Here is a 23556-nt window from a genome sequence, read left to right as displayed (position 1 = left end):
ACTGTACAGTATCTATCATGAGTTCCGGTATGTGAACTTTTTTTCAGTTTCAACAAACAAATTCATCGCCCGGAAAATAAATTTAAAAAAATTATACATTACATGTAGACTATTTTCGTGATACTATTTGTGAGGAAAATATGTTACTTAGTTTGGTTTTGATTAATAAAAGATTTTTAAAAAGTGGTGACATTACGACATGACTTGCCTTGCCAGAGTATCTTGTGGCAGGAGTCACAATCAAAGTCCAGGTGAGTACTGGACGGCAGGTGGATGGCCACCTGTGTGAGGTTACCACCTGGTGGAGTGGGGGAGAGAAAACATGGGGTTGAGATTTGATGAGACATTAACATACCTGTCATACTAGTCAACACAGGTGATACATATTCAGGTGTTTTAAAGTTAACACCCCTGTAAAACTAGTGAACACAGGTGAGACATATACAGGTGTTTTAAAGATAACACACCTATAATATTAGTCAACACAGTTGAGGCATATGCAGATGTTTTAAAAAAACACACCTGTAAAACTAGTGAACATAGGTGAGACATATGCAGGTGTTTTAAAGATAACACACCTATCATATTAGTCAACACAGGTGAGGCATATGCAGATGTTTTAAAAAAAAACACACCTGTAAAACTAGTGAACATAGGTGAGACATATGCAGGTGTTTTAAAGATAACACACCTTTCATATTAGTCAACACAGGTGAGGCATATGCAGATGTTTTAAAAAAAACACACCTGTAAAACTAGTGAACATAGGTGAGACATATGCAGGTGTTTTAAAGATAACACACCTATCATATTAGTCAACACAGCTGAGGCATATGCAGATGTTTTAAAAAAAACACACCTGTAAAACTAGTGAACATAGGTGAGACATATGCAGGTGTTTTAAAGATAACACACCTATCATATTAGTCAACACAGGTGAGGCATATGCAGATGTTTTTAAAAAACACACCTGTAAAACTAGTGAACACAGGTGAGACATATACAGGTGTTTTAAAGCTAACACACACCTGATCAGCTATTAATCACAGGTGAAATATATACAAGTGTTTTAAAACTAACGCACCTGTCAAACTAGTGAACACAGGTGAGACATATGCAGGTGTTTTAAAACGAACACGCCTGTCAAATTAATGAACGTATGTGAGACAAACGTGATTACCTTGCACCTGATAGACAGCGGAAATTCCCTCTCTGTCTGAACCCTTGAATGATACTGGACCCTGATATTGGATTTTAACATTGATGCTTTATTTAGCAGACATAACATAATACTCTAGTACACAAAATGCGGCAATATAATAACCTGACAGAATAATCGATAGACTAGAAACATAATTGAACAGCAACCTGACTAACTCAAATATACTTCCAGGGCTACTAAATTCACCAAACAAAAGTAACTTTAATTAATTTTACACGCACACACAATTACCACACACAAGAGACATACACGTTCGCACCCACATCATGCTTCCAAAACCCCCACCCACGACACACACACACATTTCCCCCACCGCCAATGGACACGAAAACAAACCTAGCCCAACACATATCAAATTCCCACCTCAAGCAAATACACACAAAGTTCACAACACGAACAAAAACCACAACTACACACACACAAATTCCTCTCCTACAAACATAAACCCGCTAAAGTGCGTCGTTGGAATCAAATCAAATTTAAAATACATAAATTTAATAAACGCGAATGTCACATTTATTATGTTGTAAAAATCGGCAAGCTGCTATGAACAAGGAAGCGTGTCTTGTAGAAATCTCTCAAAATGATTTAGTTGAAAGCATTCATTTTATACATGCACGGATACATTTAGCACAAACACCATCAGGATTCATAAACAAAATCAAAGAGCCATCAATAAAATTAGCAATACTAGTAAAATTGGCCCGGAAGGGTTTGTCAGTTACGCGCCGTTTTGAAGCAGTTTATCGGATTATTCCCCCAATCACTCAATCACGGGACATTTCACTCATCACTCACCGATACTCCCGGGAATTCCAGGTTTTCCATTGTGCTGATGAAAGTTTCCTTGACGTCGGCCATGCGATCGTAGCTCAGCTGATGGAGCAGCGGGGCTGTTCCGTTTTTCGCCCATTCTTCGGTCGCCTGTCTACATGGGAGGGACGGCTTGTCATATCACGCTTGGGTAGGGTTGGTTAGTGGTTGGTCCGTGTTACATGAGGGGTTGGTTAGTGGTTGGACAGTGTCACGTTAGGGGTTGGTTAGTGGTTGGACAGTGTCACGTGAGGGGTTGGTTAGTGGTTGGACAGTGTCACGTTAGGGGTTGGTTAGTGGTTGGTCCGTGTGACGTGAGGGGTTGGTTGGTGGTTGGTCCGTGTCAAGCTAGGGGTTGGTTAGTTGTTGGTCCATGTCACGTGAGGGGTTGGTTGGTGGTTAGACTATATCACGTGAGGGGTTGGTTAGTGTCACGTTATGGAGTGGTTAGTGGTTGGTCAGTGTCACGTTAGTGGTTGGTTAAAAGTTGATCCGTGTCACGTAAGGGGTTGGTTAGTGGTTGGTCCGTTACGCGAGGGTTGGTTAGTGGTTGGTCCGTGTCACGTGAAGGGTTGGTTAGTGGTTGGTCCATATCACGTTAGGTGTTTATAAGAATTCGCTTGTATCACGTTGGGAAAACGTTTTTTAGAATTCGGTGATGTCGTGTTAAGTCAGATTTGATAAGAATTCGGTCGTGTTGTATTATTTCAGGTTTGATTATTTTTTGTTGTTGTATGTGGTGCTGTTGTTGTTTTATGTGCAGAACATTGTAAAAAAATTGTTATGAAAAAGTTTATTCACCATACGCAAACTACAACCGTGAACAAAGATGAATGTGAAACATCAACTGAAGTTCTTGATCAAGCTGACGGCCTGACTTAAACTAGGAGGGGTGGGGCAGGGAGGGGGGGGGGTTCCAGAAACACAGAAACAACACAACAAACCTGAGGGTCAAGGCCATCGTCCAAACCGTGTCATAGGTGCAGGCCGCGAAGATGCTCATCGGTAGGCTGCCGTTGGCCTTGTAGTAGGCGCTGACAAACTCACTTGTGGTCTGTGGGGGAGGAGGTGCATGGGTTTATGGGGGTGATGTGGGGGGGGGGGGGCAAACCTCAAGGGTTGAGTGGGAACGGGGTGGGTCAAGTTTCATGGGTTCAGTGGGGGCAGGGGTGGGGACGACATTAAAGATGTTTAGTGGGGACGGGAGGTGGGGACAACAAGGTGTATGGGTTGAGTGGGGACGGGGGTGGGAACAACATGATTCAAAGATTTAGTAAGAAAGGGGAATGGGGAACAATAAGGTACATGGGGGGGGGGGGTGGTGGTAGGGGCAACATGATTTAAGGGTTTAGTAGGGAAGGGGAATGGGGGACTGGGGACAATACTCAATGTTTAAGTAGGTAATGGTTGTAAGATCTTTTAAGGGATTAGTAAGGACTGGAGGACGAATTTCCCGGGTTGAGTATGGACTCGAAGCAAATACTCTAGAATATAATAGGGGCTTGGGGCACTTGACTCAAGTTTTAGATTTTCAAATAAAATTTCAATGTTGGTAAGTCAACGAAATTCTCATTAAATTACATAGACAAGAGGTATGATTAATTTTACTAAATTAACAAAATTCTCTTTATAAAACCTCAAAATAACAATGTTGACTTTGCTAAACTAAATTCATATGTTGATAGGCTGTTTAAATTCTTAATACTCTATCATAAATCGATCACAATGTACTTTTTAACGTTAGACAAACCCTCAAAAGCAACCCATTAGAAGATATAATTCATGTAGACGAGCTTTCATTTTTATACATGATTTCTAATCCAACACAATTTAACATCACTTCATTAATAATTAACGCGAGTGCTGATAATTATCTTTTCCTTGAGATCCATACACTAGTTCGCGTAATAATTTTCATTCGTTTGTTTTCCTTCCTCCCCGTGTAATTTACGTCTCTCAACGATATAGATACATGCATAAAAAAAAATCGAAGTAAATCGATGGATAATTTTTTTTTTCTCTCCAGCCAATAGGAAGAGTTAACAGAGCAACAACAAAAAATGCGATTTCCTTCACCCGAAGTTCACGAAAAAATATAAATTTTCAACGAAATTTTATCGAGATGATAAAATTTACGTGCATTGGGATAATAAATTGTAAAAGGTTGGCCCAGCCGTAGGGGAGATCAACTGCGCTATTTATTTCTAGATCTATGGTACCTCATAAGAAATAAATAAAGCTGGAGTGAGCTCCCCTAAATTCTCGCCTATGTTTATATGTAACAGTAAGGTTTGGCAAAGCACGTCCAATGGAATGGAGCCATGGGATTGGTAAATACGTTTGTGATAGAAGCGCTCCTACAAAGTGCTGCATTATGAGAATACGATAAAGACTATTAAATTGTTTAGGTTTTTGAGAAACCGGAAATATAGTAAAGTACCATTTCCGGTTACCGGAAATGGTTTAAAAAGTTTAATATACCTACGGATAGGATTTTAACAAAAGTTATAGGTTCACACACAGATACAAACATACAAATGGTTGCAAACCTGGGTTTCTCTAGCTTAACAGTGTAAAAAGCATCGTTTTTTTTCAGGATTGAAATACTTCCAACAATACACCGTATACGAGAAAGTAAAAGCCTTCATATTGTTCGACATGCAGCTTCAGTTTCACATTTATACGCTTAAATTGCCTTAAAATTAAGATAACTTTCTACATTGTTTAACCTAGATTTCCCAACAAACACCGACTTATTTATGTTTTAATATGACAAATATGTAGTCGTATAAATATTTAAACTCATATAAAACAAACAGAGAAGTGTATATTTAGACCAACAACTGCGACCGACCACTCACTAAATATGACAGATAATTCTAGCTTTTAGTGCGGTAGAATGGTAAAGCGTTCGACTGCTAACCGGAAAATCCGGAGTTCGTATCTCGATGTATACTTGGGTTTGCAGGACGTTACAGAGTTCACTCAGCTGTGATGGGTACCTAACTCATGTTAGGGAAAGTAAAGGCGGCTGGGCACAGTGCTGACCACATAATTCCTTCAAATGCCGAGGTCACTGAAACAAGTGAACCTGCCATACAGATATTAAGGATATTTTACTACTTGCTAAGTGCAGCATAACTAAATATGAGAGTATTTTTTAACCTTCAATGCCGTTCACTTAATATTTATAGCAGAAATAACGTAAAAAATAGTTGATTACTTAGGAAAAATTAGTAAGCGTTTAACTCAACTAAAGAACTAATCACATTTTAGTTGATTACCAAGTCCATCTCCAAAATTCCCACCAATCCTCTTTGTGAGTGAGCTGCCACTTTACGACTCAGCACACAAAGAATGGCGACGACAGCAAGTCTTTGTGACAGATTTAGCAATATCAGACTAACAGTGTCATTTCTAGCCCCGGCCGGGTAACTAAACAGTTTTTGTCAAGTCAGATTGGCGAAGATAGGCGGTTATCAGGAAAAAAACAATTCCCCAACGACAGTGTTACGACAGACATTTGCTTTAAAGCAAAAGGGTCGAGTTAAATGTATATCCATATCCACTTGGCCAGTTAACACCAGAGTAATCGAGAGTTACTTTAGTTACTTTGGTAGGTAACCCGCGATTAATTGTAGTAAACTTGAACAATCAGTTTAATAGAATTTTATTCTAACTCCATTACGGTTAAGGAGCGATGCTGACTTCAGTCCTTCTACGGTAAAGACGCTACGCTGACTCTAACCATTCCACATGTACCACCCCGTACTGACTCCGATCATTCTACAAGTATGACGCATTGCTGACTCTATAACTTTAAAGATGGTGCATTTTAGTTATGTGGTACCACGTTTCAAGATCACTTCAGCATTCACAAAAATAATAATAATGAAAGTAACCATTTTATATAATAGTCGATTAGTTACAATAGTCTGTTTAAATTGTCCGTATAATCAGATGTAGACGAAGAGTTGAAACGTAATTTGTTTTATATATTATTTTAATTGCTTTCGAATCTATATTTTCCAATTTTCACAATATACTTTAAAACACATACGTGTTTAATTAGTATTAAAAAAAAAAAAAAAAAAAAAAAAGGTTTTGGGAAAGAAATGTGATAGTGGGGTATGGGCCGGGGGTAGGGATTGAATGAGGATGAGGGTGGGGGGGGGGAGGGGGGGTAAGCGATGTATGGATGCGAATGTGACTTGAGGGTAGTTGAAATAAATATCAATCGTAGCCCTGGCCAATCCACGTGCATAAAAAAAAGGATAGAAATCGATCATTCAGACATGAAAGGTCAAGGACGATGTCTGTCCCTGAAATGGCCCAAGTGAGCGGCTCCACCATCCGCCTGCCCTGCTCCACCATCCGCCTACCCTGCTCCACCATCCGCCTACCCTGATCCACCATCCGCCTACCCTGCTTCACCATTTGCCTACCCTGATCCACCATCCGCATACCTGATCCACCATCCGCCTACCCTGATCTACCATCCACCTACCCTGATCCACCATCCGCCTACCCTGATCCACCATCCGCCTACCCTGATCCACCATCCGCCTACCCTGATCCACCATCCGCCTACCCTGATCCACCATCCGCCTACCCTGATCCACCATCCGCCTACCCTGATCCACCATCCGCCTACCCTGATCCACCATCCACCTACCCTGATCCACCATCCGCCTACCCTGAATTCACACCAAGTTAGCTGACCTCACGGAGTCACATTTCTTCAATCACATTTAGTCCCGCACGGTGACTAACCAATGCAGATGCTAATCCGGTTAGCTTAGAGCTGCTAATCCGGTTAGTTTAGAGCTGTTAATCCGGTTAGCTTAGAGCTGCTTACCCGGTTAGCATAGAGCTGCTAATCCGGTTTACTTAAAGCTGCTAATCGGGTTACTTTGAAGCTTATAGTCGGGTTAGCTAAAAACTGCAAACCCGTTTCGCGTAAAGCTACAAATCCGGTTACCTAACAGCTGCAGACCGCTTAGCTTACAGCTGCTGTTTGGCTTAAAAATGCTAATCTAGTTCGCTAAAAGGGCTAATTCTGTTGGTTTAAATCTGCTAAATTTTTTTTTATAGTTGCAAGTCCAGTTGACTTAAATCCTTCTCAAAAAAAAATAAAAGAAATAAAATAAAAAATAAAAAAAATGTATATTTTATGGAAAGGAAATTTGAAGGGGCAAAACTCGCTGATTAGCAAATACGTTAACCGTATTTTCTGTGACGTCCGCGCATGAGGTGAGCTCTTTTATCATCACCGTCATCAATTGGTGGCCCTATTTCTGGGGGGGGGGGGGGGGGGGGGGGGGGGGGGACGTCGGTGTAGGGTACAAGATTGATTTGATTTGCCTTGTAACACAGGGAGATATATGTATGTAGATATAACGGGGAAACATTCGCACACATATACACACAGAGAGACATATATATATATATATATATATATATATATATATATATATATATATATATATATATATATATGTATATATATATATATATATATATGTATATATATATATATATATATATATATATGTATATATATATATATATATATATATATATATATATATATATATATATATATATATATATATATATATATATATATATATATATATATATATATATACTAGGCATGCTGCCCAGCTTCGCTTAGGCTTTCGAAAACATTGAGAATTTGAATGCTTAATTAATTCGCCCGACCTCAGGAGTTATGAAGAGGTTCCTACGTGGACATTTTTTTTTCGATTTATAGCTCATACAAGGCGCCGGTCAGTCGAGGTCAGTTTTGACCCCCTAAGCGTAGACTTTTCGGCTAACCGGCCCCCGTGTTCTGTCGCCCCAAGGCAAGATCCTGCCAAATTTGAAGCGCATGCGGCACCGGGAAGTGCCCTATCGGGCACCCGATAACTTTGCTTTATATATAATAGAGATTAGCAAATTGCATTGATAAACAAAGATTTCAATAAAGTAATTAAGGCCTGAAATACTTTAGTATAGAAATATATTATTTGAATAGTTTCTAGATCTAGGTAGGGTCTTCATCTGTGTAAGTCTAGTTTTTCCGTAGATCAAGATCATCTAGATCTAGAATCTCTAGATCTAGATGATCTAGAATATCTAGATCTAGAATCCTAATAGAATTTTTTTTTTATGTTTGGCCCCAGGAAAATTGTATTGTATAAATTTTATAGCATACGTAGATATAAATAATATTTGAATGAAATAGTTCATTTCTTTTTATTCTAAACACGTCATTAGTTAATGTATAAACATTAGTGACGTCACTGTTTTATTCTTTTTCATAACTATAAATGCTTTTCCTGTTGCATAATTAAAACTGTTTTTCTACATTCGAATACGCCTTTATTTTTTATTTTTCTTCTTTAAATAAAATTTTGGTTATACATTTAAAACATCTACCATATTATTTTCAACAAAAGTCCGAAGCAAGTTCTCCATATATCGCTGAAGTTTCTGACGTGATGTCCGGCGAAAATATTTTGCGGACAGACAGAGAGAGAGAGAGAGAGAGAGAGAGAGAGAGAGAGAGAGAGAGAGAGAGAGAGAGAGAGTGAGAGTTGCGCACATGGGCTTTTATATATTATGATATATATATATATATATACACTTAATATATATATATATACACTTAATTTCTATATAAATTCTATTTTGTTCAGGATGGGGGGTAGACTTCTTGATGCTGATTAGGTTGAACTTGCGACCGCTTGGTGTGGAGTGATTTTTTTTTTTTTTAAATTTGAGTCCAACTGGGGAAAGTTAACAAACTTGTTGGCGGCTTGAGTCTTCCAAAAAAAAAAAAAATAACAAAAAAAAACCTCCAGGCTAATTAACGATCGTTTTAGTCGCCGCCTTAAAATTAATTTCCCTTTAACTCGGCGCCACGCAAATAGGCGAGAATCGGTGACAGCTTTTCATTGACCTGGTATCGATACGCCGAGACGAAGATGAAAATGATTAGAAAAGCTAAAGAGATCGGCGGTAAGATGGGTATTGGGCGGGGGAAAGGGAGGAGGAGCGATGACTAGTTGGCGTTGTTACGAAAGAGTATTAAGACGGACACCTTCCTCTGGCCGTAATGTAAAGTCATTGCAGGGTTGAAACAACACCTTTATGACCTCGCTTGATGGTGGGTCGCTCTAGCCCCGCAGTCATTTGGGCATCTCAGTCAAGTAGTTTTACTAACCCCACAGTCATTAGGGCATCTCAGTCAAGTAGTTTTACTAACCCTGCAGTCATTAGGGCATCTCAGTCAAGTAGTTTTACTAGCCTCGCAGTCATTCGGGCATCTCGGTCAAATATTTTTACTAGACACACGGTTATTTGGGCATCGCAGTCAAGTAGTTTTATTAGTCCCAGAGTCATTCGGGCATCTCAGTCAAGTTGTTTTACTAGCCCCGCAGTCATTCGGGCATCTCAGTCAAGTAGTTTTACTAACCCTGCAGTCATTAGGGCATCTCAGTCAAGTTGTTTTACTAGCCCCGCAGTCATTCGGGCATCTCAGTCAAGTAGTTTTACTAACCCCGCAGTCATTAGGGCATCTCAGTCAAGTTGTTTTACTAGCCCCGCAGTCATTCGGGCATCTCAGTCAAGTAGTTTTACTAACCCTGCAGTCATTAGGGCATCTCAGTCAAGTTGTTTTACTAGCCCCGCAGTCATTCGGGCATCTCAGTCAAGTAGTTTTACGAACCCCACAGTCATTCGGGCATCTCAGTCAAGTAGTTTTACTAACCCCACAGTCATTCGGGCATCTTATTTAAGTGATTTTACTAAATTTTGTTTGTGAATACTCATCATGACGTCACATGAAAACTAACGTGACACTATTACTATTATGATACTACCGTGACTAGGTAACTAGCGTGACACCACAGATATTATATATGACCCCTGCTCTCTCGAGTAGTGTCAAGAAGAATCAAATAGTTTCTTCAACTAGCTATTTCAGAAAGATTTGAATCAGTTCACCTTTACGTTATTTCAGAAAGAATTCAATCAATACACCATTTAGATATCTATTTACTTCAGAACAAATTCAATCATTTCACCATTAAGTTTGTTAAGAAAAAAAATAGAAGCAGTTCACCATTAACTTATTTCAGATAGAAGTTAGTTCAGAAAGAATTGAACGCTCTCTTTCTCTCTACCGGTGACCCTTTTGTACCAAAGAATCACGTGGTACACTGGCGCATGCGCAGTGAACCGCCCTAGACCATTTATTATCCTATAATTTTGTTTTACTCGGGTCAGTTCGTGATATAATCTTATGATAGAAAGCTCAATTCAAAAACTGGCGCGACATACTGAATGGACGTTATTTCCAACGTGACACCATAACGTGATTTGACGTGATAGTTTGCTTACCGCGATGCCACTCAGACAATTAACGTGACATTTTGCGTACCGTGACAATGTTCTTAACGTGATAGCACGTCATCAACCAACCCATCCTTTTGATTCAGGGGTCTCCAAACTACGGCCCGCGGGCCGAATGCGGCCCGCGATGTCCCCTCATCCGGCCCGCGGAAATCTTTTTGTCCAAGGAAAAAACGTTTGTTGGTGATGGCTGAGGAAATTTGCCCAGAAAAATCAAAGACATGCCTGGAAGAAACTGGCCCCCGAACTGAAATTTGATAGTTAATGCGGCCCTCGGACTGAAAAGTTTGGAGACCCCTGATCTATTTATTATATTTGTTAACTTCATATTTTACTATCACTATTTTTAAAAAAAAACTATTTGTCCGAATTCTACGTGCCAGATTTTCCCAGCAAAAACAAAACAGATTGAAGCACTGACCAGATTGGCCACAGACTTGCCGTCGGCCATCAGACCGTTGAGGCTGACGATGGTGAAGGCGCCCTCCACGGCCACGGCCATCTCGTCCTTGGTGCAGTTGGTGTCGTGGACGTCTCGCCACCAGAGCTCCTTCAGCCAGCCCACCATGATCCAGACGTACCTGGGCTGGTACATGCCAAGCTTGTAGGCCTGGGGGAGAAGGTTGGGGGTGGGGGGGGGGGGAGGTTGGGTTACTTACAACGTTTAGTCATCAATTATCATCAAAGTCTTAATTCAATACTTTATTCACTTAAGTCCCACGAACCATGATAAGCTTTTGTACTAGTTGTTGGAGATCAACGCAGGCTATCATTTTTTTTTCACGAACTAATATATTTTTTTAAAATATTTAAAACGCTACTTGAGCCGCACGACCCCCCCCCCCCTCTTCCCCATAAGTTATGCTACAAACTACAAGTTGTAATTATTGTAATTTTAGTGGAAAAAATAATGGCGGTTATTTCTGATTAACGCTTAATTTAGTTGAATTATAATAGGTCCCCCTATTTAAGTTATTTCTTATAAGAATGTCCGCTTAACACCACCAGCCCCACTCCGCCCACTAACACCATCATGCCATTAAAACTGAAGATTCACCTGACAGAACACCTGTCTGGCAGCCGCTTCTGTAAATCCGCCGATGATGATTCGTACATCCATGTCCTGGAGAGAAACAATACAAGGTAAGTGGACATCTTACATTGGCTTGACACAAGTAAACAGATTGTCACGTGTGCAAGCCAGACCATCAATCCTTGAACGTTTCCATACTAGTTTTCTGTCAACGTCTCCTAGCTATCATAAAGGTCAAGGTCTCCTAGCATCATAAAGGTCAATGCCTCCTAGCATCATAAAGCCATGGCATCCGAGCATCATAAAGGTCAAGGTCTCTGTGGTGGGCCGAATGTATACGTTGCTATATGAATCTACGTGATGACAACTCCTATAACTAACACTCCAACTATATTTCTATAAACGTGATGAGGACGGGAACACTCTTATTTTCCGACGACACTAAGTTGACGAAACAAACAACTTCGATCATAAAATAGATTTAACTTTATTATCAAATACTAATACTACTCAATATCAAAACACGTCCTTTCCCTACAATGGCTAACGCCCCAACTGTCTTCACTCCTGCGTCCTACGTCATCGGTAACATTGTCGCGTCACGCCCAGAGGCGTAGCGACCCTTCCCGGCGCCCGGGGACAAACTTTCGATTTGCACCCCCCTCCCTCAAACTTTTCATTTGCACCCCCCCCCCCCTCGAACTTTCAATTCGGCGCCCCCCCCCCCCTAAGGTCGGCGCCCGGGGACATATGTCCCCCCCCCCGCCCCCGCCCCCTCGCTACGCCTCTGGTCACGCCTCCTTCACACTCACGCCACAAATATTTTATTAAACACGCGTACAATACCCTCGCACCAAATCGTCTACCGTCAAGTTCACACCTTCCTTATTAGTCTCTACCAGTCTAGTCTTATTTTATCTATGCTATGACAGTCTCCTAGCATAACTCACCATAATCTCCTTCAGCTGCCCAGGTACTTCCAGCCTGGCGTCTTTAAACGACGTTGAGGATTTGATGACTATGTCGTGGGCTGAGAAATCTTTGTTCATTTCATTGAAGGCCTGGGAAAATGTAAATAAAAACAAGTAAACATTTGCCGGTTGAGTTGCTGGGTTATTCTTAGGTGGGGAAAATCACAGTTACATTTAAATAAGCAGAGCTGGGCATAACATGAGAAGGGGACGGGATGAAAAAAATTGCGACCAGTCTGTAATATGAACATTAGATACACTTGCTTCCAAAAATTCACAAGTCTTCAACTATTCTAACAATGTCCACGCTGTGTGATGTGTGATTTCACTAGATACATTTTTAAAAATAAAAGTATTGTTTATTTTATTTCCAAACAAGATTCAGTTCAGCTGTGCGTGTTCGATAAGAAGCCACTTCCGGGTTAACTAGAGAGATGTTTTACTGCTCTATTTATATTTTCATGTCTCAAACGACTTTTATACACCAAATAAGCAATAAGATGACTACTGCTAACAATGGTTATAAAATACTAAGTAAAAGCAAACTAGCCACAGCTGATGAATATTCAGTATTAAATGATGAATATTCATTAGGATATTTATTAGTTTTACGGCCTACTATTTGAAATATTCATTAGGCCGTGTATTAGTTTTATGGCCTACTATTTGTAAACTCACCAATGAAAGTGACTCATGCTCTTCGTAGAGGGCGGCCATCTTGTCCCATTTATTGTGCTGTACCAGCATCCGGCGTGCCGGATTCAGGGCCGAGTCGCCGAGAGCCAGCCGGAAGAAGGTCCGGTATTTTTCTCTCTCGCTCAGCGCCGGAGATGTTGCAGCGTAGGATATCTGTTGTGGGGTAAGGGGAGGGAGTGGAAGGGGGGGGGGGGTAAATAGTTACATTATTATTTTCGTCTAAGGTAGTTAAATAATGGGCGTTCAAGGGATGGTCATTGTGAACGGTAGAAAAGTATTTGGTATTGTTTAGTGGAGGGGGTTCGTTGAAGATAGTAAAATTGAAAGCAAACAAACAAAAATATATATCGACAGAGGCGTAGCGAGGGGGGGGGGGGGTGCGGACCGCACCGGGTGACACCATTTAGGGGGGTGACACCAAGGCAAAAAATAGCAAAATATATAGAGAAAAACTTGAGGGAGGGTGCAAATCGAAAGTTTGAGAGGGGGGTGCAAATCGAAAACTTGAGGGGGGGGGGGGGAGTTGCAAATCGAAAGTTTGAGGGGGGTTGCAAATCGAAAGTTTGAGGGGTGCAAATCGAAAATGTGTCCCCGGAAGGGTCGCTACGCCTCTGGGGGAGTGACACCATTAAGTGCCGCACCGGGTAACACCTGACCTCGCTACGCCACTGTATATCGATATTATGTGTTGTTATTCAAGATCTACCACTGTGCTAAATTTCAGCTCAATCGGACACTGGGAAGTGGGTTAAATATTCACAAACTTGCAGAGACACACCCACACCCACCCACACCCACCCACACCCACCCACAACCACCCACACCCACCCACACCCACCCACACCCACCCACACCCACCCACACCCACCCACACCCACCCACACCCACCCATGTAGTTTACACAGTGATTCAGATAAAAGCTTATAAAAAGGTTAATTCGGATATTGGCCGGTTGATTTAGTAACAGTTCATAGTGGACAGTTAATCTTATCTTGATTGTTGTTGATTTCATTAATGCGATTGTAACCAACATTGAAATTATGCGACTACTAATTGGGGTAATAGAGTGAACAATTAGGTATGTACTCCCCCCCCCCCTTGAGGGCATCATCAAAAGGTTGATCATCCATGAGGTTAATGAATATCTGGCATCGTCAGAATAGAATATACAATAGAATGTGCAGGCCGTCAATAGTATCAATCATGTATAATGTCAGTTATGTATAGCAGCCCCGCCCACAACGTCAGTCATCTATAGAATACCGCAAGCAGAAACAATATAGACGGTCTTTTAAGTGTAAAAAAAAAGTGAGATCAGTTTTGTTAATTTGCAACAAGGGTTCTGTCACTGATGTAAGTGCAAAGTATGATAACTAATGTTAGTGTTAAGGATGATGATGTCCGTTTCACTGTTATTCGCAAATATTGACAAAATAAAAACAACACAAGAACTGGCCCCTGCTCTCTCGAGTAGTGTCAAGAAGAATCAAATAGTTTCTTCAACTAGCTATTTCAGAAAGATTTGAATCAGTTCATCATTTAGTTATTTCAGAAATAATACAATCATTTCACCATTATGTTAGCTCTGAAAAAAAAAATTGATAATTGAAGGATTGAGTTATTTCAGAAAGAATCCAATAAGTTCGCCATTTAGTTAGTTCAGAAAGAATTCAATCGGTTCACAATTTAGTTAGTTCAGAAAAAAAAATTGAATTATTTCAACATTAACTCATTTCAGAAAGGAGAGAATCAGTTCACCATTAAGAAAGAACTGAACGCTCTCTTTCTCTTTACCGGTGACCCTTTTGTACCAAAGAATCAAGTGGTACACTGGCGCATGCGCAGTGAACCGCCCTAGACCATTTATTATCCTATAATTTTGTTTTACTCGGGTCAGTTCGTGATATAATCTTATGATAGAAAGCTGACTTTAAAAACTCACAAAAAATCGATTCTTAGCGGTCCCTTTGAGCATACACTTTTGCCCTGCTAAATAAAAACCTTAGGTTCTTTTGAGCTGAATCTTCGTGTATACACACACACATTCATTCATTCATTCATTCATTCATTCATTCATTCATTCATTCATTCATTCATTCATTCATTCATTCATTCATTCATTCATTCATTCATTCATTCATTCATTCATTCATTCATTCATTCATTCATTCATTCATTCATTCATTCATTCATTCATTCATTCATTCATTCATTCATTCATTCATTCATTCATTCATTCATTCATTCATTCATTCATTCATTCATTCATTCATTCATTCATTCATTCATTCATTCATTCATTCATTCATTCATTCATTCATTCATTCATTCATTCATTCATTCATTCATTCATTCATTCATTCATTCATTCATTCATTCATTCATTCATTCATTCATTCATTCATTCATTCATTCATTCATTCATTCATTCATTCATTCATTCATTCATTCATTCATTCATTCATTCATTCATTCATTCATTCATTTATATATTTATTTATATTCAGTATACCATTCTGGACAGCCTGTTATGTCTGACTTACCCTAGTAGTATTTACGTTTATGTTGTACTAACACACATACAATTTACCCCATTCTTTATCGTGTAGCTGCCATTGTTAACTATGTGCCCTGGTGTTTTATGGCCAGCCATAAATACCATAATGTTTGAGACAACGACTATCACTCCCACCCTACAAGGGTTTTTTTTTTTTTACTGTACTTGGTCGGGGTCAATATTTCCTTTAAGGGGACACAACTTGTGCTTGAATATATTGTGTGTACGCGGTGCCTTAAAAAGAAGTTTACAAATTTAAGTATCTCACAGAATGACTGTGTGTCATGTATAAAACTGAGGCGCTCGGCCACCAAAGTCAGAGGGAACATTCGTTGGTACGCTGTTGTGACTATACATTAACAAGAGGGGACAGAACCTTTTAGCGAGATACAGTTGTCTCAATCTACATAAAATGTTAAGGGTCGGCGTTGTCGAGTCGGTAAAGTTCATGGTTGCTAAACCGAAAAGTCTTGCGTTCGAAACCTCGGGCAGATGAGGCTCGATTCCCTCCAACACTAAAAATCATAATTTCATAAAATTGTCACATATTTCTATTTTTTTTTCAACTGCAAAAATTATATAAAAATCAAAATGATGCAAGCACATTATATTGGTAACAATTATTTTGATAATTTAATTTATAAAAATAATAATCATTAAAAAAGTTTTTAAAAACCCACGTTTTCTGATTGAACTAAAAAGTAGAAAATAAACGTTATACATCACAATAATGCAAGCGATCACTCTACTATAAGCGATCAAAAACGTGGGGCGCCGTGTTTTTCTTACAGTTTCTAATACTGTTGACTCTACAAGCTCCCTAATAAAAGTCAATAGTATTAGAAACTGTAAGAAAATCACGGCGCCCCACGTTTTTGATCGCTTATAGTAGAGTGATCGCTTGTATTATTGTGATGTATAACATTTATTTTCTACTTTTTAGTTCAATCAGAAAACGTGGGTTTTTTAAAACTTTTTTAATGATTATTTTCTACTTTTTAGCCTTTGTCTGTTTGTTTGCATTAAAATCTCGTAAAAGTTGTATAGCATTAAAGTCTCGTAAAAAGACAACTCGTAAAAAACTCGTTGTGTGAATACGTTACTGCAGTGGTTCCCAACCTTTTTCGAGTGGCGACCCCCTTTTATAAAAATTAAGTGACCCGTGACCCCCATAGAATTAAAAAGCCGAAATTTAGTATGGAAATTAATAAGCACTAAAATAACATTTTCTAGTAGACGTTCAATATGAACTACTCTTGATAACTGTTTTAATACCATGAGTAAAATTGCATACTATTCACTAAACATTCGTGGTTAATTTTTTTTAAAAGCATTTTTTTTTGTTAACGCCAACCTATGTCAATATCATTATCTTATTAAGATAATGATAATGACATAGGTTGGCGTTAAAAATAAAATTAAGACTTAATTTTATTTTTAATCGAAAAATAGTGTTGAAAATCTATTCTCGAAAAATCAATCAATTTTACGTTTGGGTATGAATGGTGAATACTACACCAAAATTGAGTGTGCAGTTTTTAGCGCAATTTCCATTCTGGAGAATTGCGTTTATTAACTCGTCATTTCTGGGAATGGATGGATGAATGAATGTATGGATGAATGTGTGTCCGGGCTTTAAGTCGTATCTCCTCCTCAACGAAGCAATATCGATGACTAGTTCCAAAAGCAATTATGTTAAGCAAGTTACGAGAATGAGCATAGGCCATAAAAATTCCTGGTTTCCTTCATGTATTTCCCGGAAAAGCAAAAAAAACCTCGAAAAAATTCCGTTTTTGGCCCATATCTCGGCAACCAGACCACTTAGCGACTTGAAACCTTTACCAATCGATTCCTGTCATAATTTAGAACAATATTGCCGAAGAAAGTTTTCAAAAATATCCTCTCGTTCGGTCACAAATTTGAAAATTACATAAACACCTACAAACCGATCGTTCTTCTAGCTTGAACGCACCCCAACATTATACGTCAGAGCTATTTTTAGATAACATAAGGAAATTGCGCACAAATGTCACTATACTTTTTTAATTAACTTGTTTATCTTACGCGGAATCATTCTACAAATCAAAGAATTCATCTTGTAATTCATCGTGAATGCTGGCAACATCGAGGAAAGAAGAGAATGGATAATGTGTCAATGCAGATTCTTCTGACGCTTACAACTAGCTTCATACCGACGAAAGAACTCCATATCATAAACTCGTGACTGAGAAAAACTTTGTACAGTACGCTTTTTGCTTCTTCTCTATTCCCTTTCCAGTGATTTTAGTAAAGCCGAATTTTAAAAATTCTTCTAAATATTTATGTTTTGTTTCAAATTACTAAGGTTTATTATACCAGTTGGCGACCCCCCAGAAAGCCCTTCGCGACCCCCAGGGGGGTCGCGACCCCCAGGTTGGGAACCCGTGCGTTACTGACTAGAACACATAGATTTGAACCCGCGCCGAGTGGGATAGCAATCGTGTGCCCAACCACTCGACCATATCGTCTCCCCCATACTGGCCACCAGTTGTTACGTTCTGGTTGTTTGTACACAAACACTGCGTGAACACTAGTCAGTAAGCAAAAAGAGGGAGAGTCCCGAACCTTGTTTTCATCAAATTACAGTTACTGGGTTATGTCCCTTTTCCCCCACGTCTTTGTACAATTATATAGCGGCCTAAAATGATCAATAAAATGTTTCCATGGATCAATTTAGTAATAATAACAATTGAATATTTTATGGTCATCGGAAACAAACCTTCCCTGAAAATTTCAGCGCGCTAGCTAACCGGGAAGTGCCCGAAATTTCGATCGCAAGATTTGATTGGAGAACCAAACAGACGCGAAAGCAAGTTAAAGAAAACGTGGGAACTTAGCGTGACCCCTAAAGGTATAAGCCTCACCCCCACCCTACGCCGTTAGACCTTCGATGAGAAAACATTGACTAAGATGAGTTGGTGTGTCTAGCCGGTGACCAGAAAGATGCGCAACGGAAAAAAGCGCAACTGAAAAAAGCTCAAACAGAAAAAAGCCCTAACAGAAAAAAAGCGCACACAGAAATAACGCAAACAGAAAAAAGCGCAAACGGAAAAAAGCGCAAACAGAAAAAAGCGCAAACGGAAAAAAAGCGCAAACGAAAAAAGCGCACACAGAAAAAAGCTCAAACAGAAAAAAGCGCAAAATGGAAAAACAGCGCAAACAGAAAAAAGCGCACACAGAAAGATGAGCAACGGAAAAAAGCGCAACGGAAAAAAGCTCAAACAGAAAAAAAGCGCAAACAGAAAAAAGCGCACACAGAAAAAAGCGCAAATAGAAAAAAAGCGCAAACAGAAAATTAAGCCTGACCTACCCTAGTGATTACGTTTATGTTGTACTAACACACACATGCAATTTACCCCATTCTTTATCGTGTAGCTGCCATTATTAACCATGTGCCCTTGTGTTTTATGGCCAGCCATAAATACCATAATGTTTGAGACAATGACTATCACTCCCACCCTATAAAGGTTTTTTTTTTTACTGTACTAGGTCGGGGTCAATATTTCCTTTAAGGGGACACAACTTGTGCGGGAATATATTATGTGTACGCGGTGCCTTAAAAAGAAGTTTACAAATTTAAGTATCTCACAGAATGACTGTGCGTCATGTATAAAACTGAGGCGCTCGGCCACCAAAGTCAGAGGGAACATTCGTTGGTACGCTGTTGTGACTATACATTAACAAGAGGGGTCAGAACCTTTTAGCGAGATACAGGCAATTTTATTAAGTTGTCTCAATCAACATAGAATGTCAGGGGTCGGCGTGGTCGAGTCGGTAAAGCTCATGTTTGCCTAACCGAAAAGCCTCGAGTTCAAACCCTCTTGCAGATGCTGCCATGTAGTTTGTTCTTGGTTGAACAAAGGCTATGGAAGCAAATCCTAAAAGAAAAGCAGGCTGATATCGGAGTCAATGGCCTCAATGGCGAATAACCAGTTGACACGTATTATTAATTTTGAGGCGTGGTCGAGTCGGCTAAAGCTCATGGTTGATAAAAACATAAAAAAACATAAAATGTATGCATTATTTCATCAAATAGTCTTCTATTTGTACATCTTTTTTTCAACTGCAAGCATTATTAAAATTAAAATGATGTATGCACATTATAAAATACGAGCTGACACGCCACGTAGCATACGCCGCTATTATTTTAATTTAAATTTTTCAGTATTTCATAATTTGTGAATTCGACACTACCAATGCTGCGACAGGAAATGTTTTGCTTTATTTAAAACACCATCAGTAGCTAGTGAAGGGCGATTATCCTCACCTTCACTTTCCAACTCCTCTTCTTTGCCTTAACGCTATCAGTAGCGCGTTAAGGACGATTATCTTCCCCCTCCCTTCCCCCCCCCCCCCCCCCCACCGCGCTCGTGAAAGCAGCCGTTCGTGACGACAGTTCACAGTTGACAATGAAAGATCAATCATAACTTATAATTACCTACCCTTAGTTTTAAATTGTCAAAAAAACTGATTTATCTGCCCCTAATAGCCGTCACTTCTATTGTAAACATTCGCAGTGAACCAAAGCTCTCCTGACAGGTGGGGATGAGGGTGGTGGCTAAGCTGCTTGGTGTTTTCTATGGTCTCCATGAAGAGAATTATATATTAGATTTTGGTAATAATTATTTCAATAATTTAATTTTAAAAATCTTAAAGTGATGTTATTGATGGGTGACCCCTTAGAGTATAAGCCTCACCCCCACCCTCTGCCACTAGACCTTCGATGAGAAAACATTGACTAATATGAGTGGGTGTGTCTAGCCATGTAATCATCCATACCGAGGGGGAGGGGGTGGGAGTGGTTTAAGCTTAACCAAACATTATTATTAAGCTCAGTGTTCAGTTAAATCACTAGGTCACCGTTTGTTTCAGGACTGGTTAGGGTTATGATCTGGAAGCTGTATTTGGGTAGGGTTGGTGCTATAGCTTTCCGTCTTCGCCAACATGTGTCGTGGTACGTCTAAGCCAAGAGGAATACCCCTGCCAATGAGACTATAGCCATAATCCTAACCGTGCCGTCTGCCGTCTGGCCGCCATCAGACGACTAATCGGATCGATAACTGTGACTGATTGGCTGCATGAATAAGTTCTCTCCCCTGAGATTCAGTCGTGAACGGTAAACAAATTTCCCCACCTCACGTTCCAACACCACCACCCCCCACCTCAGATTCAGACACCCCCACCTCACGTTCCAACACCCCCACCTCACGTTCCAACACCCCACCTCATTTTCCAACACCTTCGCCTCAGATTCAAACACAGCCACCTCAGATTCACCCCCCCCCCCACCTCAGATTCCAACACCCCTTAAACTCCGGCAACTTCAACTTAAGAATTCCAACATCCCCTACTTTAGATTCCACCCCCCCCCCTCCTTCCTTTTTCCCATCCCCCCCCCCCCCCCCCCCCCCCCCCCAGGCGCCAACCTTGTGATATCTTTTGTTTTACCTTAGGTCGGCATGTATAAACGATACTAAATATATATATATATATATATATATATATATATATATATATATATATATATATATATATATATATATATATATATATATATATATATATATATATAGTATCTGGAATATATATGGAATCGATCTTTTACCCGGAGATTTAGACAGTCGATGTTTCTCGAGACTCAAGATGAAACTATCGTTTGACCGTTTATCAACAGTATCGACCGCTCCCCAGGAGGTGTCTAACAACCTACCCCCACCCCCTACCCACCACCCCCTCCCTTACCCTCACGGTGAACTAATTGCCCAGGCAACAAAGCAGACAGAGGGGTCACACGAACTTTGAAAAAAAAACGGAAGTCACTCCAAAAGTCGCACGGATTGTTTACCCCACGTCTGCGCATGTCGCTGGTGACGTCACTTTACGCCTGAACACTTGAATTTACGAGCGCCGGACATCCGGTATCGCCAGTAGAACGGACGCTCCATGCCGGTAAAGTCTACCTATTTACATATTACTTGTTATTAATGATTTCAAATATTTGACGAAACACTGGTTGACGTCCGTATATCGAGTACTAAATAACACGATAATTCGTCAGTTAACCATGAATGGAAGAGATGAAGATAATGACGTAAAGACAAATGAAGTGGGGGATAGTCTTCCCATAGGACACTTTTTTTCTCCAAGTAAATGTAGGTGGTTGTAAAGTAGAGAGACTGCAGCTATAAGTAAACACAAAAGAAAATTAGATCGACGCAGATAAAGCGAAAATGAAACTTGAACAATGGGAATTCCCCGATGTTTCCTTAAGGTGGGGAAGAACGAGCAGGACGAAGAGGTTGATCTAGAATTTTTTTTAATATTAAAATCGATTCTGATGGTTATAGGGAGTGTCTGGTTTTTTAAGAACTATTTTTTACTTTCCAGAGGATATTCTGGAAGGGGGAAGGGAGGGGGGAGCTGGTCTGACCAACGTTACAAGGATTGTGTGGGATAAGATGAGATGAGCCGTCTATTGATATAGTGCATGTACTGTTAGTCTCTAGGATAGAGTGGGATAGGGTGGAGTGGGATAGGATGGGATATGATGGGATGAGCAGTCTATTGACGGCGTGCATGTACTGTTAGTCTCTAGGATTGATTGGTATAGGGTGGAGTGGGATATGATGGGATAAGCCGTCTATTGATATAGTGCAGGTACTGTTAGTCTCTAGGATAGACTGGGATAGTGTGGGATAGAATAGGATGAGCCGTCCATTGACAGCGTGCATATCCCATGAGTCTCCTTAAACATTATCCATACGGTAGTAAAGTCTGGTAACTGATGCTATAGGATATCTTCCATAATCTGCATGTAGACAGCTTCAGGCTATAACCCCCCTCCCCCATCTCAAGTCCGGTAAAAAAATAGCACTTTGACAAAAGTACATCGTTCAGATATGTCGATACCAAACAGCAACAGTAAAAAAAACACCGCTGATGTTGCTTTGATAAGAGATAGAATATCTGCTTGAGAACAAGAGAAAAATAAACAAAACTTTAAGATTGTAACATATGTGGACACCTCAAGAATAAAAGGAGTGTCGAACATAGAATGAGGTGAGAAGCTTACAATTGTAGTATATCATCTCGTGATCAATACAGTGTGTTCATCACATTGTAGATAAAGATTAATGTCTTGCAAAGTTGACGTCTTAGCCAGATTTTTAAAGAGATTCATCTTTGAATCTCAGTCATCGATACCATTGACTTTCTTTTAATATTTTTAAAATGCTACCTTATCGGCCATTTCGTCTAATACCATCAGTTATACGCTATCTACCATATTACCATCTGTTCTAGTACCATTAACTATACGTTCGCTGCCATCTGCTGTTGGTTATCTGATGGATTATAAAACGACCTAAAACCATCCACTTTCCCAGATGGATTGGATTAAACATTTGTCTAGAATCAATCAATCCATTAGCTGGATTATAAATGGAATGGCCGCTAGGCTGACACCGATCAGAAGCTGTCATTGTCTCGTGGGGTACACGGGTGTCATATCTGCCAACACATCTCACTCGAGGCTAAACGACTAACAGATCTCAGATCACATTTCTTTTTTTAACCTATGAAAAAAATAGTTTTAAAAAACCTAGATGTGTGAGGAAGAGGGTTGGTGAGCAAGGGGTGGGGGGTGTAAAGAGGATGAACTTTACCCCGTGTAAAGTACACTGTCCTGGTCACATGACAAAGAGATGGAAAGGCGGATTTCGTCTGCTAACTCTTTGCACACGCCACAAGCAGGCAAGGGGGATTGATATTTGTCCTCAGAGTTAGCTCCCTTGCCTATGGCGGT

At 39.9% G+C, this 23556-nt stretch overlaps 1 protein-coding gene across 1 annotated transcript in view; it reads right to left on the bottom strand.

The window, feature by feature from the left end:
- LOC131942316 (gamma-aminobutyric acid type B receptor subunit 2) overlaps nucleotides 1-23556 on the bottom strand; it is a 90154-nt gene that overhangs the window by 16945 nt on the left and 49653 nt on the right. The window contains exons 3-10 of the mRNA XM_059302127.1: nucleotides 13139-13309; nucleotides 12440-12550; nucleotides 11514-11579; nucleotides 10878-11066; nucleotides 2980-3089; nucleotides 2021-2150; nucleotides 1181-1241; nucleotides 200-298 (exon numbers count right to left, since the gene is read on the bottom strand). Coding sequence (XP_059158110.1) covers nucleotides 200-298; nucleotides 1181-1241; nucleotides 2021-2150; nucleotides 2980-3089; nucleotides 10878-11066; nucleotides 11514-11579; nucleotides 12440-12550; nucleotides 13139-13309 — 937 coding nt within the window. The remainder of the gene's footprint in view (nucleotides 1-199; nucleotides 299-1180; nucleotides 1242-2020; nucleotides 2151-2979; nucleotides 3090-10877; nucleotides 11067-11513; nucleotides 11580-12439; nucleotides 12551-13138; nucleotides 13310-23556) is intronic.

The sequence above is a fragment of the Physella acuta genome, unplaced genomic scaffold (assembly GCF_028476545.2).
Source record: "Physella acuta isolate Inbredline_101_S28 unplaced genomic scaffold, ASM2847654v3 ptg000400l, whole genome shotgun sequence".
In the NCBI taxonomy this organism is placed as follows: domain Eukaryota; kingdom Metazoa; phylum Mollusca; class Gastropoda; family Physidae; genus Physella; species Physella acuta.
This window is presented reverse-complemented; position numbering and strand designations above follow the sequence as displayed.